Here is a 17,622-nt window from a genome sequence, read left to right on the forward strand (position 1 = left end):
CTCCAGTCTGAAAAGCAATCCACCACCACCACCCTCTGTCTTCTACCTTTGAGTCAGTTCTGTATCCAAGTGACTACTTCTCCCTGTATTCCATGAGATCTAACCTTGCTAACCAGTCTCCCATGAGGAACTTTGTCAAACACCTTATTGAGATCACGTCCACTGCTCTGTCCTCATCAATCCTCTTTGATACTTCTTCATAAAGTTCAATCAATTTCACGAGACATGATTTCCCATGTTGACTATCTCTAATCAGTCCTTGCCGTTCCAAATACGTCTATTTGCTGTCCCCCACCACCGACATCAGGCTCACTGGTCTATTGTTCCCTTGCTTCACCTTACCACCTTTCTTAAATAGTTATATAATAATTGTATTGAGTAGTTGTGGTCCCAACACTGACTCTTGTGGAACTGCACTAGTCACCAGCATCCAACCTTTTGTCAGTCAGTCAATCCACTATCCATGCCAGTACTTTGCATCCAACACCATGCACTCTTACTTCATTTTGCAACACCTTGTCAAAAGCCTTCTGGAAATCCAAGAAGATCACAATCTTTGGCTCTCCTTTGTCTAACTTGCTCATTACTTCCTCAAAGAATCCAAACAGATTTGTCAGGTATGTCTTACACTTGGCAAAGCTGTGCTAACTCAACGCTACTTTACCATGATTTGGAGGTACCAGTGTTGATCTGGGGTGTGTACAAAGTTAAAAAAATCACACAACACCAGGTTATAGTCCAACAGATTTATTTGGAAGCACTAGCTTTCATTGGTGGTTCCTGATGAAGGAACAGCGCTCTGAAAGCTAGTGCTTCCAAATAACCGGTTGGATTGTAGCCTGGTGTTATTGATTTTCTACTTTACCAAGTGCTCCACAATCTCATCCTAAATAAAAAACTCTAAAATTTTACCAATGACCTGGTTCAGACTAACCAGCCTATAATTTCCCACCTTATGCCTTCCTCCCTTCTTAAATAGAGGTGTTACATTGTCTTCTGGGACCCTCCTGACTCCAGTAATTCCTGAAAGATCCCCACCATTGCCTCTACAATCTTCTTAGCTATCTTGTTCAGAACTTGAGTGTAGGTCATCCAGTCCAATAATTTATCAGTCCTCAGATCTTTCAACTTCCTCAGCACCTTCTCCTCTGGGACGGCCACTACATTCACCTCTCTACTCTGATTCTCCTGAAGTTCTGGTATGCTACTGGTGTCTTCCAATGTGAAGACTGATGCAAAGTACTTCTGCACTTCCTCTGCTATTTCTTTGTTCCCCATTGCAAATTCGCCAGCTTTACTTTCCACTAATTCAATTGTCTCTCTCTTTGTTCAATTTTATAGATCTAAAAAAACTCTTGCATTCTTCTTTTGTACTGCTGGCTAGCTTACCCCCACATTTCATCTTCTTCCCCCAAAAAGTGAATTACAGAGGGTTGTTCTTTTTTAGTTGCCATAGATGTGATGTGGTGAATAGTCTCCCTTTGGGCCAAAGATTTTCTATGTGTCTCTGTTCCTGAACACCCTTTAAAATTGTATCATTTAGTTTATGTTGCCTCTCTTTGTACTTTTGTGCATTAATTTCAGTTGCCATATGCATTTCAATGTCACAGGTCAACTGATGTACCAGGGCAGAAAGGAGAACAGTTATAATTTAGGCTGCAATAGAGTTACCTGAAACAGAAAGATCATTGCATTCTTTCAGATCACTGAATGGTGATTAGTGCTAGTTCAGACCTGAGGCACCAGAATGGAAGCTGGCTCCAGGAGTTCTCGTGACAAACAGCCAAGATCACACCCGGGAGTAATTCAGCCACAGCTACCTTTATGGTTTTGCACACTGAAACTCCAAACTTTTATCCCAGGAGCCCATTGGGGGTCATCGTCCAGGGTTTAGGAATCACTCATTTATTACGATTTTTGAAGAAATAATAATCATTTTTACTGTCCCATAGGCTTCATCATCCAAGAGAAATTATTTACCTCCATACTGTGTTCAAATATTCAATTTTAGCAACTGAACTGGTTGATAGAACTTCACTAGAGTGAAATATGTTCCCTTAGTTACATTTGGAACAGATTCAGGGAAACTCCCCACATAGATCAAACTGTATATTTTGTTGCTACATTCCTCTTTGCTTAGAAACTTGATTTCAGGAGAACATAGAAGTGTATCTTAGAGCACCAGTCTATGTCAAATATATCAATGTTGTGGATCAATTAGTATAAAAAGGTAGGTGAAACTGGAAAAGACAATTTCAACATTGCTGTAACACCAGCCCTAGAACCACCCAGCATCAGGCTTATGCCTGAAACATTGATTCTCCAGCTCCTCGGATGCTGCCTGACTTGCTGTTCTTTTCTAGCACCACACTCTCGACTCAACACCCGCAGTCCTCCCTTTCTCCGAGAACCACCCAGTGCCTCCCTTGCAGACAATTCTGGAATCTTGTTAATTTAAAAGCACTACAATAGAATCACAGTTGGAAAGATGCTGGAGAAGCACGGTATCAAGCTGAAACACAAGAATAAGATCAAAAAGTTGACCAGTTCCAAAGGGTATGTGCTAAGCACCAAATGTTCTCATTCAGCTGATGACATCTAACAGTAATATGACGACGACACAATAATCTGTCCTAGTGGTAGTGGTTGAGGGATAACTACTCTGCTTTTGTTTGAATGATTATATGGTATCTTCTACATTCACTGACAAAACTACATTTTGACACTTTAACTAAATGATGGCACCTCCAACAATACAACACTCGAGTACAGCACTGCAGAGCCATATTGATTTTGTACTCAAATCTTGATAGAAGCTTGAAACTCAGAGATCAAATAGTATTGCCCTGTGTGCCATAATTGATGCCACTCAGTCATATAAACTAGCTAACTCAAGACGATGCAATATGATGCTTAATTTCAGCACAGCCAGTCACAAGAAATGAACTCTTAAGATAACTTAGGTTGCATCACACGGTGCATTGAGTAGAACATAAAAGGTTAAAATCCAAGTTCTCCTTTACTTGTACTCATCAGAAATTGCTGATACTCACATCTTATTATGCTGATTTGTCATGAATCCCAGCATTATACCTTGTTAAGATTTGATAAGATTCCCCATGATAGGTTGATGGAGAAAGTGAAGACGTATGGGGTCCAGGGTGTACGTGCTAGATGGAGACAGAACTGGCTGGGCAGCAGAAGACAGGGAGTAGTACTTAAAAGGAGTTTCTCAAGTGGAGAAAGGTGACCAGTGGTGTTCCACAGGTATCCGTGCTGGGACCACTGTTGTTTGTGATATGCATGACTGATCTGGAGGAAGGTATAGGTTGTCTGATTAGCAAGATTGCAGATGATACTAAGATTGGTGGAGAGCAGACAGTGAAGGGGACTGTCAGACAATGCAGCAGAATATAGATAGATTGGAGAGTTGGGTGGAGAAATGGCAGATAGAGTTCAATCTGGGAAAATGCGAGGTGATGCACTTTTGGAAGATCCAATTCTGGAGTGAACTATATGGTAAATGGAAAGCCCTGGGGAAAACTGATGTACAGAGAGATCTGGGTGTTCAGATCTAATGTACCCTGCAGGTGATAATGCAGGTCGATAGAGTGGTCAAGAAGGCATATAGCATACTTTCATTCATCGGACGCGGTCTTGAGTACAAGAGCTGGCAAAGTCCAATACAATTGTATAGGATTTTAGTTCAGCCACATTTGGAATACTTTGTACAGTTCTGGTCACCACATTAATAGAAGGATGTGGTTGCTTTGGAGAGGGGCCTGTTAGAGAGGGTGCTAGCTATGAAGAGAAGTCAAGTAGATTATTTTCATTAGAAAGACGGAGGTTGAGGGGGGACCTGATTGAGGTCTACAAAATTGTCAGAAGTACAGACAGGGTGGATAGCGAGAAGCTTTTTCTCCAGAGTTGGGGACTCAATTACTAGGGGACACAAGTTCAAGGCGAGAGGGGAAAAGTTTAAGGGAGATATGCGTGTAAAGTTCTTTACGCAGAGAGTGGTGGCAGCAGGAACATGTTGCCTTTGGAGGTGGTCGAGGCAGACACGATTGCATCATTTAAGATGTATCTAGACAGATACATGAATAGGCAGGGTGCAAAGGGATACTGATCCTTGGAAAATAGGTGGCAGGTTTAGATAGAGGATCTGGATTGGTGCAGGCTTGGAGGGCTGATGGGCCTGTTCTTGTGCTATAATTTTCTTTGTTCTTGTATGCCAACCAGTTCTGTACTCCAATATTATACAGAAATGTGCCTACTTTCCTTTTATTCACTTGTGGGACATGGCTGGGCTAGTATTTATTAACCATCACTAGTTGCCCGTGAGAAGATGGCGGTGAGATGCCTTCCTGAACCACTAAAGTCCATGTGCTGCAGGTAGATCTCAGTGGCCTTCGGAAGGAATTTAGGATTTTGACCCAGCAAGAGTGAAGGAACGGTGATATATTTCCAAATCAGAATGGCCAGTAGCTTGGAGGGGAACGCGCAGGTGGTGGTGTTCCTAGGTATCTATTGGTCTTGTCCTTCTAGGGTCATAATGATCATGCGTTTGGAAGGTGTTGTCTAAGGATCTTTAGTGAATTTCTGCAGTGCATCTCGTAGATGATACACTCACTGCTACGGAGCATCAGTGGTGGAACCAGTGGATGCCAATCAACAGGTTGTTTTGTCCTGGATGCTGTCAAGCTTCTTTAGAGTTGTTGGAGCTACACTTATGTAGGTTAAGTGCGGACATTCCATCTCAGTCCTGGCTTAAGCCTCGTAGATGGTGGAGATGCTTTCAGAAACCAATGATAACATTAGCTCTCGAATCCTTCCTCTCCCTGGCAATAGTTGGAGATGAAGACAGTCTAATCCACCCCAGCTCTGTAAACTGTTTTAGGCCCACATCCTCAATGTTATGTGATCCTTCAATTCTGCCTTCTGGGACAATCCCAATTTTAATTGCTCCAACACTGGTGACAATGTGTTCAGTTGCCCAGAATCTGGAATTTTGTATCTACATCTACGATTAGGGTGCCCGAACAGCACTTGCAAAATAGGGCATAGAATAAACCAGGAAAGAATGAGGTCTTGTGGGAAGGGCACAATGGCAAATATGGATGATTTTAACATGTACTTTAACTGGATTAATCAACTTGGCAAATGCAGCCTCAAGGAAACATTTATGGAGTATTTGAGGGATTGTTTCTGACAACAACCAGAGAACTGGCTACTGGTCTGGTATTATGCAACGAGGAAGAATTGATAAATGGTCTTGTAGTTAAGGATGCTCTTGGAAGGAGTGATTACAATATACTAGAGTTTCAAATTCAGACTTAAATAGTGAACACAGCGTCACACACAAGCAGTATTGGTGTTGGGAAAAGGTAATTTTACAGGCCTGAGGAAGGAGTTGGGCCCAATGGATCGGGCAAAAATATTAAAGGACCAGTCAGTTGGAGAACGGTGGCAAATGCTTATGGAGATGTTAAATACTTCTCAATTAAAGTACATTGCTGAGAGGAACAGGAAATGTAAATAAGTGAAAAATCATTCGTGCCTTAACAAGGAAGTCAAGGATAACATCAAAGCAAAAGTTAGGGCTTATCATGCTGCAAATGTGGCGCTCTAGAGGGTTGGGAGAACTTTAAACATCAGTAAAGGGCCACTAAGAACAAAATCAAAAGATCTAAGATGAATTACAACAGAAAACTAGCAGAAAACATAATCACTGCTGCCAAAAGCTTCCATAAGTATATAAAAAGGAAGAGAATAGCAAGGTATCATAGGAAACTCAGAAATGGCAGAGGCAGTAAACCAATATTTTGGCTGTTTTTCACCATGGAAGATAAAGCTGCAGTTATGACAAAGGAACTGGGTGAAAATACTATAACTGGAGAGAAAGTATCAAGTAAACTCATGGGATTAAGGGCAGATAAGTCCCGGGGCCGGATGGCCTGCATCCTAGGATATTGAAGCAAGTGGTACCAGAGATAGTTGATATTCCAAAATTCCCCATATTTTGGCAAGATACAAGTGGATTAGAAACATGCTAGTTAGCCAGCCTTATTCAAAAAATGGAAATGTGCACCAAGTGAGAAACTACAGATCAGTTAGTTTGACCTCTGTCAATCATAAAGAATGAGAAACACTTGGAAAAACAAAGCCCAGTTCACCAGAGTCAGCACGTCTTCATGAGGAGTGCTTCACAAATTTGCTGGACTTCTTTGAGGATGTAACCAGCAAGAAATAATGGGGATCCAGTTGATGTGGTATATCTAGACTTCCAGAGGGCATTTGATAAGACGCCACATAAAAGACTGATCCAGGAGATTAGAGCCCAGAGGGTTAAGAGTAGAGTCTTGGCTTGGATAAAGGATTGACTAACTGATAGAAAGCAGAGAGTTGGGATAAATGTGTCTTTCTCTGGATGGTGAACTTAACTGGTTGGGTGCCAAAGGGTTCAGTTCTTGCATCTCAACTATTTACATCTTACATTAATGATCAGAAGCAGGGTCAGAAAGTAACATAGCAAAATTCGCTGATGATAGTAAAATAAGTGAGAAAGCAGGCAGTGATGAGGAGATAAAGCGTTTACAGAGAAATATTGATAGGCTATGAGAATAGGCCAGAATCTGGCAGATGAAGTTTAATGTGGATAAGCTTGAGGTTGCCATTATGGCCAGAAAATGAAAAGGTCACATTATTCTGGATGTTAGTTTGATCACTGAGCTGGAAGGTTCATTTTTAGACATTTCATCACCATGCTAGGTAACATTATCAGTGAGCCTCCGGTGAAGAAGTGTTGTTATAGCTCACTTTCTGTTTATGTGTTTTGGTTTCCTTGGGTTGGTGATGTCATTTCTCATGGTGATATCATTTTCTGTTCTTTTTCTCAGAGGGTGGTAGATCGGATCCAAATCGATTGTTTGTTGATGGAGTTACTGTTGGAATGCAATACTTCTAGGAATTATTGTGCGTGTCTCTGTTTGGCTTGTCGGAAGATGGATGTGTTGTATCAGTCGAAGTGGTATCCTTCCTTATCTGTATGTAAGGATACTAGTGAGAGTGGGTCATGTCTTCTTGAGGCCAGCTGATGTTCATGTATCCTGGTGGCTAATTTTCTGCCTGTTTGTCCAATGTAGTGTTTGTTACAGTTCTTGCAAAGTATTTTGTAAATGACATTAGTTTTGCTTGTTGTCTGTATAGGATCTTTCAAGTTCATTAGCTGCTGTTTTAGTGTGTTGCTGGGTTCGTGGGCTACCATAATGCAAAGAGGTCTGAGTAGTCTAGCAGACATTTCAGAGTCTTTGATGTAGGGGAAAATGGTTAGGGTTTCTGGACGCGTTTTGTCTGCTTATTTGGGTTTGTTACTGAGAAATTGGCAGACTGTGCTCATTGGATATCCGTTCTTTTTGAATACACTGTATGGGTGATTTTCTTCTCCTCTGCGTAGTTCCTTTGTGCTGCAGTGTAGTGTGGCTCGTTGAAATAATGTTCTAATGCAGCTTCATAAGTGTTGGGATGATTACTTCTGTAGTTCAGTATGTGGTCCGTACGAGTTGTTTTCCTGTAGATGCTGGTTTGTTGGAATATTAAAGAAGCATTGTTACAAATTTAAAAGGCGTTAGTAAGACCATATCTGTAGTATTATGTCCAATTTGGTCTCCTTACTTGAGGAAGAATGTGCTGGCACTGGAGGCAGTTTCAGAGGAGATTCACTAGATTGATTCCAGGGATGAAAGGGCTGATGTACAAGGAACGGTTGAAAAGCTTGAGCCTGTACTCTGTGGAGTTCAGAAGAATGAGAGGTATATAAAATGCTAAAGGGGACTGATAAGGTCGATACTGAAAGATGTTCCCCCTTATAGAACAGTCTCAAACAAGATGCCATTGATGTAGAGCGAGAGTAGCTCGGTTCAAAATTGAGCTGAGGAGAAACTACTTCTCTCAGAGAGTTGTAAATCTGTGGAACTCACTGCCTCAGAGTGCAGTACATGCAGAATCAATCAATAGATTCAGGAAGAAATAGATATGTTTCTGTCGAAAAACAGGATAAAAGGGCCATGGGGAGCAGTGCAGGAAAGTGGAATTGAGACCAAGATAAGATCAGCCATGATCATGTTAAATGGCAGCGTAGACTCAAAGGGCTGAATTGTTTACTCCTGCTCCTAATTGCTATGCTCCTATCACTTTCTTTTTTATATACCCTTCTTAAAACTTGCCTCATTGACTAAGCTTTTGGTCATTTGTCCTAATATCTCCTTTGGTGTTGTCATGCTCTGCTTTAAAATACTATGATGCACCTTTGGTTGTTTAACTACACTACAAGTGTGAGAAAAATGTATTTTAAGCTGAGGTTTTCTGCAAATGTTTCCAAGAAGATTTACTGCATTTCTGAAAATTTCACTTAAATATGAAAGTTTCTCAACCTCATTAATTCAGCTAAGTACTAAGGATACAACTGCATTGAGAAACCACTCAAATTTTAACCAATACTTATAATTAACCCACAGCCCAACCCTGTTTAACGTAGACAGCAGGGTTGGGTTGGGCTGGACTGCACCGTACCATTGAAAGCTGGAAGGGGATGGAGGTGGTGTGTGCTGTAAATGTCATTCCTGAATTGAAGTCGGAGATCTGCATCCTTGTTGAGAAGATGCGGCAAGGTTTCCTCAGAGAAAGGGGTCTTCTCTAAAATGATCACAGCATCCCGTGCTTCTCTGTTGTTCTGTCCAACCTGTGGTATTAAAAAAAACCCTGCTTACCACAACCAACAAAGTCTTCAGCCCCAACCAGAACAAGAAGCATGTCTGCTCTGACAAATGCTATCCAAACCGGCCAAATGGAAATCTTTACTGGTTAATCACTATATCGGAAAAAAATGTAAGTTACTGCAGACACTGCAAGTCTGAAATAAGAACAGAAAATGCAGTAAATTCTCTGCAGGTCCATGGAAAGAGAAATAGTTAATACTTTTCAGCAAAGCTGGAAAAAGTTTGAAATGTAGCTGGTTTTAAGCAAACAAAAGGGAGTGGGACGATGTGAAAAAGAACAAAAGGAAAAATCTGTTAAAGGATGGGAGGCACGAGAAATCAAGTTTAAAAAAAAGAGTCGGAGATTCAGGGCCAAAGGCAGTGGGAATGGAACAAACAGAGAAACCAAAGATACGGCTAGAGGAGACATGAATGCCAACATCACGAACAGATGCTGTTCAGAAGCACAACCAGGAGCAAAACAGGAGTAAAACCAAAACCTGCAAACGGGTAAACAAACTGGAGTCAGAGATGATGGTCTGAAAGAAACTAAATGCTGAATATGGAATGACATGGTGCTGCCTCTTGAGATGACATTGAGCTTCATTTGGACATCCCAGCAAGCTGAAAACAGAGTTGTGACCCACAATCCCCTTCGGCAGGCAGTCAGAATTTTGACCCAGTGACACTGGAAGAATAGGGATATATTTCCAAGTCAGGATGGCGAGTGGTTTGGAGGGGAACATGCAGGGGTTGGTGATTCCATGTACCTGCTGCCCTTGTGACATTAAGGTGGAGATTTAAGATTAAATACGATCAGAAGATGAGGTGTTTGAAAAGCGGTTGTCTAATCTGCGTTTGGTCTCCCTAGTATTGAGCAGATCACATTGTGAGCAGCCAATGCGGTACATGCGAAGGAATGTTTGGTGCCTTGGATAGCAAGAGAAGAAGAGATGAAAGGGCAGATATTGCAGCAGATGATTGAGGTGTAGTTCAGGGTAACAATTTAGAACATTCCCTTCAGAATGCAGAAAGTGAGGAGATTGGAAATGTGTATTGGTGGGGGTGGCCATGTTGGTGGTGGTTGAAATTGCAGGGAATGATTCATAGAAAACCGATGCTTGTGGCGCCCTCTAGTTGACAGATTTCTTCGACCCAAATTGAAGTTATTAAGTATAAACTGCTCTCAAAGAAAGAAGATTTAACAAAAGGCTGACCAGCCTTTCCAGAACAACTGTTCATAAACAAGCTGAGGTTGAACTAGAAGTATTTATGTTTGCGATACATCTTACGCTATTACTGATTCATCACGCTGAACTTCTTCCACTAGTTATTAAGGATTAAAGTTACTCCTTTCTTTTGTGCAAATAAGCAGATAGTCCAGTGTATCAGACATTATTCTAAATATGTTGTGGGATTTGCAATTGCTAGGGGGCAACTCAGGTTATACGGGCCCTCTGAATCACATATTTGGTATAAAATATCTAACCCCAAAAACTACGCATTGTATAACAAGAAATGAAAAGACTCAATTTATTACAGCACCAAACTGATATTAACACAACATGGCAAAAGGGGTGATGCAAAGTGAGGGCATTGAGGGGACAGAAGAGGGAGACTGCACTATAGAGACAGTGGGAGCTGGAAAGAGGGGTGTGAAAAAGAGAGGACAGGGTGCTGAAAAAATGGGGGGTGTGGTTGCGAGAGGAGGTGCTGTGGACATGGAAGGTGGTAGGGTGGACGTGGGAGTGGGGGTGTGGAAGAGAAAGGAGGGGGGACAGAAGACGGGGGAACGGAAGAGAGAGGAGGGGGGAAATGGAAGAGAGAGGAGGGGGGAACGGAAGAGAGAGGAGGGGGGAACGGAAGAGAGAGGAGGGGGGAACGGAAGAGGAGGAAGGGGGTGGGGGGGGAACGGAAGAGGGAGGAAGGGGGTGAAAGTGGGGGGGAATGGAAGAGAGAGGAAGTTAGAAAAGAGAGCCTGAGGAGCAAAGAGAGAGGCAGGAAGTGAGGAAAGGAGTTGTGGATAGAGAGTTCCACCAGTTACTGTTACCACACTCATATTTGGAAATAATGGCCAGGAATTTCCTCCACGTTTGTGCCCACAATGTGGTCATAAGTGGACAACATATCTTAGGAGACCATGTTCTTCTGAAATTACAATACAACAACAAAGCTTCTGGAACCGATGAAATCCTAGCTGAAGTTCTCAAATATACTTCAGATAGGAATATTCATCATGTCTTTGTGCATGGGAAATCATGTCTCACAAACTTGATTGAGTTTTTTTGAAGAAGTAATAAAGAAGATTGATCAGGGCAGAGCGGTAGATGTGATCTATATGGACTTCAGTAAGGCGTTCGACAAGGTTCCCCATGGGAGACTGGTTAGCAAGGTTAGATCTCATGGAATACAGGAAGAACTAGCCATTTGGATACAGAGCTGGCTCAAAGGTAGAAGACAGAGGGTGGAGGTGTAGGGTTGTATTTCAGACTGGAGGCCTGTGACCAGTGGAGTGCCACAAGGATCGGTGCTGGGTCCTCTACGTTTTGACATTATTGTAAATGATTTGGATGAGAGCATAAGTGGTACAGTTAGTAAGTTTGCAGATGACACCAAAATTGGAGGTGCAGTGGACAGCGAAAAAGGTTACCTCAGATTACAACGTGATCTTGATCGGATGAGCCAATGGGCAGATGGAGTGTAATTTAGATAAATGAGAGGTGCAGCATTTTGGGGAAGCAAATCTTAGCAGGACTTATACACTTAATGGTAAAGTCCTAGGGAGCATTGCTGAACAAAGAGACCTTGGAGTGCAGGCACATATCTTCTTGAAAGTGGAGTCACAGGTAGATAGGATAGTGAAGGCAGTGTTTGGTATGCTTTCCTTTACTGGTTGAGTACAGGAGTCAGGAGGATGTTGTGAAACTTGAAAGGGTTCAAAAAACATTTACAAGGATTTTGCCAGGGTTGGAGGATTTGAGCTATAGGGAGAGGTTGAATAGGCTGGGGCTGTTTTCCCTGGAGCATTGGAGGCTAAGAAGTGACCTTATAGAGGTTTATAAAATCATGAGCGGCATGGAGAAGATAAATAGACAAAGTCTCTTCCTTAGGGTGCGGGAGTCCAGAACTAGAAGGCATAGATTTAGGGTGAGAGGGGAAAGATATAAAAGAGACCTAAGGGGCAACTTTTTCACACAGAGGGTGGTACATGTATGAAATGAGCTGCCAGAGGCAGTGATGGAGGCTGGTACAACTGCAACATTTAAAAGGTATTTGGATGGGTATATGAATAGGAAGGGTTTGGAGGGATATGGGGCAGGTGCTGGCAGGTGGGACTAGATTGGGTTGGACTGAAGGGTCTGTTCCGTGCTGCACATCTCTATGACTCTACATTCCTGGCATGGAGTTATTGCAAGGGGTCCTTTGGTGACATTCGTCTTGACCTTATGCAAGAAAGGAGACAAATTCTATTGCAATAACTATAGAGATGTCTTTTTACTACCTTCAAAATGGAACTTAATGTAAGGATCCACCTAACTGTCAAAGAGCTCCTTCTTGAATGGTAGTGCCATTAAGAGTACTACAGACATGATCTTCATTGTGGCAAATCCAAAAAAAGTGCATGGTACAACCTGGATCCCTGCACATAGACTTTTCCCACTTCAAGAGTGCACTTGACCCTGTCAAATGGAATATTTTTCTTGATTGCTAAAGGATGGAGTTTAAAAACAGGGAGGTTATGCTGCAGCTGCAGAAAGTACTGAAGCCACACCTCAAGTAGTGTGTACAGTAGCACTGAGGGGATGCAGTGGAGATTCACGAGTTTGACTCCAGAGTTGAGGGGGTTGGTTTATGAGGAGAGGTTGAATAGACTGGGAGATTCATGAGGGATGATTCATTGGAATTTAGAAGAATGAGGGGGATTTTACAGAAACATATAAAATTATAAAGGGAATAGATAAGGTAGAGGCAGAGAGGTTGTTTCCACTGACGGGTGAAACTAGAACTATGGGGCATAACCTCAAAATAAGGCAAATCAGATTTAGGACTGAGTTGAGGAGCAACATCTTCACCCAAAGGGCCGTGAATCTGTGGAATTCTCCTTAAATACTGATTGCCTTGACGAATCTGTCACCATCTTCCAAGATATCCTGCTGTTCATGCATAGTCATTTTCTGAGTGAAGACTGGGGATCAAAAAAGGGCTCTGTCTTTACATTAAACCTCTTTGTCATCTTCCTTGTGAAAAGATTATATCTAATCTCCAGAAAATATTTCACAGGAACTTCATAGGACGTTCAGAACCTATTCAACCCATTCTGCCTTCAATACAACACTAGAAACCACCTCAACATCAGTCAATGAGTTTCAATAAAAATTTGCCTCTTGTCTACACATTCACTTCGAAACTGAGCTCTATGTCACTGTTAGGAGAAACTGAGGATTACGGAGGCAGGAGGTCAGAGTCAAAAAGCGTACCACTGGAAAAGCGCAGCCAGTCAGGCAGCATCCGAAGAGCAGGACAGTCGACATTTCAGGCATAAGCTCTTCATCAGGAATGTGGGGGGGGGGGGTAAGGGTTCTAAGGGGGCTGAGAGATTAATGGGAGGAGGTGATAGACTGGGGAAGGCCCATCTTAGTGTCCTGTCTCCCCAATGTCAGAACAGTTCAGGGAACATCTCCAGGACATATGGCCGACCACTTCAACTCCCTTCCCACACTGCCAAGGATATGCAAGTCCTGGGCCTCCTCCACCACCAAATACATGCCACTCGATGCCTGGAGGAAGAATGCCGCATCTTCCACCTTGGGGCACTCCAACCACACAGTATCTTCCTAGGGTGGGGGAATCTAGAATTAGAGGGTCTGGGGGAGTAGAGGAAAGACATTAAAGAGACCTAAGGGGCAATTTTTAAATGCAGAGGATGATACATGTATGGAACGAGCTGCTGGAGGAAGGAGGCGAGTACAACTGCAGCATTTAAGAGGCTATACGAATAGGAAGGGTTTGGAGGGATATGGGCCGGGTGCTGGCAGGTGGGACTAGATTGGGTTGGGATATCTGGTCGGCATGGACGGGTTTGACCAAAGGGTCTATTTCCATGCTGTACATCTCTATGACATGGACGACAGTGGTTCAAGGCAGCAGCTTACAACCACCTTCCCTCCATCCCCACCCTGTGACCCGCCCCCTCCACACTGACCCCGCCCCCTGCCGTAATGCCCGCCCCTCCACACTGACCCCGCCCCCTGCCGTAATGCCCGCCCCTCCACACTGACCCCGCCCCCTGCCGTAATGCCCGCCCCTCCACACTGACCCCGCCCCCTGTCGTAATGCCCGCCCCTTCCACACTGACCCCGCCCCCTCCACCGCGAACACACACAGGCCCCGCCCTCCCCATGACCTTCGCCCCCTCTCACCTTGCCGTGAACAAAGACTAGTTTGTCCCGCGCGCTCTCCCGTAGAATTTTCTCCAAACGGAAACTCTCCAGGTTGAAGTCACTTCTTTCGGAGCCTGGCGAGTCCGCCGCCTCGGGCCCGCTTTGACAGAGTTTCCGCTTCTTCTCATCAGGACCCGGCACCAGCTCGCCCTGCTGTTCCGCCATTTTCAAACCCGCACCCGGTCCACCAATCAGCGGGAGCCTTAACGGAGTAAGTGAATAGGCGATAGCTTTACTCAACCCCAGCCAATCAGCAGGGACCTTATTGAAATAACAAGGACTCGTTGCTGAAAGATGGACCACAGGCACCAACTCTCAACTCTTCCTGGATGCTGCCCCCTGACGGCTGGAGGTTGGTACAACCCTTACCCAGCTGTGCTTGACTAATGGAAGAGCCCTGATGAGATGTAGCAGGCTTACCCTGATTCTGCCAGTTCCCCTTATATAACTGAAAATGGTGTAAAGTCAATACACATACTGCAGTGATGGCAATGAGCTCAGCCAGATAGACATCACAGAGTAGGGGTTCACTGATTGGGCTGTTAACTTGGTCCAATCAGGGAGCCCTCACTGACATTCTCCCGCGGTTACGTTAGAGCCCAGGTGTCTCTGCAGAAGGAGCAAGTGGTGGCCACCAACAGCCTGGAGTTTTTCAGGGAAAGGTGGGCGCCACAGGGAGTGGAGTACATTATTTCCCCCCCCTCCTCTCCAATTCTATTTTGATTTAGTCCCTGCCCTCCCCCTTCACTGTTTGATCACACAGCATTGCCCTTTGATGTGAAGGGCACTGCTTGTCACTGGCCACTCGGGTGTTTCCTTTCTTCCTGGTGGTGGAAACTGAATAAAGATTCATGCACCTTGTGTCTTTCAATGTGGCTCACACCTGCACACACACAACATGGGTGCTGGGGAAAAATAAGCACTACCGCAGTTAGGCAAAAAAAAGTAAACAGGAGTGATCCCAGCTTCAGGAGAACACAGTAACTGCTGAAGTATAGCTGGCGCTTGGGCTTGTACAGCAGTGGATCTGTACATTATAAAATTTCATGAAGATAATATACACCATTCTTCACACCAGAATGGACCAAGCTACAAAGGTACAGATATAATAGTCCCAGATGTAACCACCACCTTTCTTTCACAATTTGTTAAGTTTTCTTAAGTTACTAAATGATATGAAAAGTAAAAAAAAAGTGTCAGGTTCTGTTCATTCTGAGCTGGATCAAGGTCAAGGAGGGTCCATGTGGAAACAAAAGGTGACTTGGTGACAAGACTCAGATCTCTCTGGAGTTATTTGGCATTACTCCTAAAAACCATTGAGGAAATTGGTGCAGATCCAGAAGCTGTCCCCATCACTAATTGGATACCAATACCAGATTCTATGCCAACCTTCAAGGAGACTAATTATACAGCAGGAGAGTGTGAGGACTCCTTCAGAAACTTCTCTCCCATTCCTGGACCTCTCCATCACCATGTCTGGAGAATGACTAATCACAGACATATACTACAAGCCCACTGACTCCCACAGCTACCTAGACTATACCTCCTTCTATCTTACCTCCTGTAAAAATGCCGTCCCTTATTCCGGATTCCTCCACCTCCACTGCATCTGTTCCCAAGGTGACCAATTCCACCTCAAAGTCCCAGATGGCCTCCTCCTTCCATGATCAGAACTTCCCTTCCCATGTGGTTGATGTTGCCCTCCAGCACATCTCCACTTCACACCACCGATCTTGAACCCCACCCCTTCCAACGCAACAAAAACAGAACCTTCCACCCGACCATCCTCCGCATACAACGCATCATCCTCTGCCACTTCCTCCACCTCCAGATGAACCCCACCACTAGAGATGTATTTCCCTTCCCACCCCTATCAAGAGTTCCAGATAGACCATTCCCTTTGTGACTAACTCGTCAGGCCCACACACCACTTCTGGTACCTTTCCCTACCACTGCAGGGAGTTCAAAACCTGCACCCACACCATTTCCCTCACCTCTGTAAAAGGCCCCAGGGGATCCTTCCACATCCATCAGAAATTTACCTGCACCTATACTAGTGTCATCGACTGCATCCGTTGTATCCAGTGTGGTCTCCTCTACATCAGGGAGACGCCTTCTTGCAGATCATTTCAGAGAACATCTCTGGGACACCCGCACCCACCAACCCCACCTCCCACTCTGTCAAGGACATGCAGGTTCTGGGCCTCCTCCACCGCCAAACTGTTACCACCTGACACCTGAAGGAAGAACACCTCATATTCTGCCTTGGGACTCTGCAACCGCATGGGATAAACGTGGATTTTAATAACTTCCTCATTCCCCTCCCCTCTCATTATCCCAGTCCCAAGCCTCCAACTCAGCACCGCCCTCTGGACGTGTCCATCACTCCCCCCATGACCTATCTCCTTCTCCCTGATCTTCATCTACCTATCACTTCCCCAGCTACTTTCCCCCGAACCCCACCCCCCCCTCCCGTTTATCTCTCAGCCCCGACCCACAAGCCTCATTCCTGAAGAAGGGCTTATGACCGAAACGTCGATTCTCCTGCTCCTCGGATGCTGCCTGACCTGCTGCGCTTTTCCAGTACTACTCTCCTGACTCTAATTATATAGTAGGCCAGACATGAGCCAGTTCTGCCATTTAATGAGCTAATGGCTGAGGTATTTACATAAGAATAATCAAGAAATCAATTCAGTTTCCAATTCAATCCTACAAGACTGATCCCTGATTTAATAATATCAGGTTGATCATCTACTTCAAACTCCATTTCCCTACCTGACCTTCTTAACGGAGTATTCACAGCTCTATGAAGGTGCAAAATTCAAACAGATTCTGAACTCGGTGAGAAAATATCTTGTGCCAGCAGTCCTAACTGATCTGTTAATATTAAGACTGTGGTCCTTGGTGCTAAATGTCAAGCTTTCTTATACGATGCAAAAAGGCCTCTTCTCATTCCTCTAAACTGGAGACTACTCTAATCAATCTCTGCACATGGTGCAGTCCTCTCATGCCAGGAACCAATCTGCTCAATGTCCACTATACTATCTCTGACACAAGTACACCTGTGGCTAGATATAGAGACCAAAACTGCACAGTGCTCCAACTGTGATCTGACAATGACTCCTGACAGTTATAGCAAAAGGTGGCACCCCTTTATTCTGCGAATATATCCTCTAGTCCTAGAGGGGAAACTTCCTCTCAGTATTTACCTAGTCAAGCCCCATTATATGTTTCAATGAGATCATCTCTCATTCTTCTAAATTTCAGTGAATAGAGTAGAAACCTGTTCAGTCTTTGCTCATAAAGCAATCCCAATGAACCTTCTCTGAACTGCCTCTCCTTAAATAAGGGGACCAACCTGCTCACACTAGCAAATACTGAAAGCATTTGGAGGTCACCTGTAAAACCATACTGTTTTACTTGAC

General features: G+C 44.0%; 1 protein-coding gene across 1 annotated transcript in view; it reads right to left on the reverse strand.

Moving 5' to 3' along the window:
- The window catches only part of dcps (decapping enzyme, scavenger), a 51,745-nt gene extending 37,370 nt beyond the window's left edge, over positions 1-14,375 (reverse strand). The window contains exons 1-2 of the mRNA XM_060846954.1: positions 14,177-14,375; positions 8,572-8,740 (exon numbers count right to left, since the gene is read on the reverse strand). Of these exons, the coding sequence (XP_060702937.1) occupies positions 8,572-8,740; positions 14,177-14,362 (355 nt within the window). The 5' untranslated portion in view covers positions 14,363-14,375. The remainder of the gene's footprint in view (positions 1-8,571; positions 8,741-14,176) is intronic.
- Between the last annotated feature and the right edge of the window lie 3,247 nt (positions 14,376-17,622).

The sequence above is a fragment of the Hemiscyllium ocellatum genome, chromosome 29 (assembly GCF_020745735.1).
Source record: "Hemiscyllium ocellatum isolate sHemOce1 chromosome 29, sHemOce1.pat.X.cur, whole genome shotgun sequence".
In the NCBI taxonomy this organism is placed as follows: Eukaryota; Metazoa; Chordata; class Chondrichthyes; order Orectolobiformes; family Hemiscylliidae; genus Hemiscyllium; species Hemiscyllium ocellatum.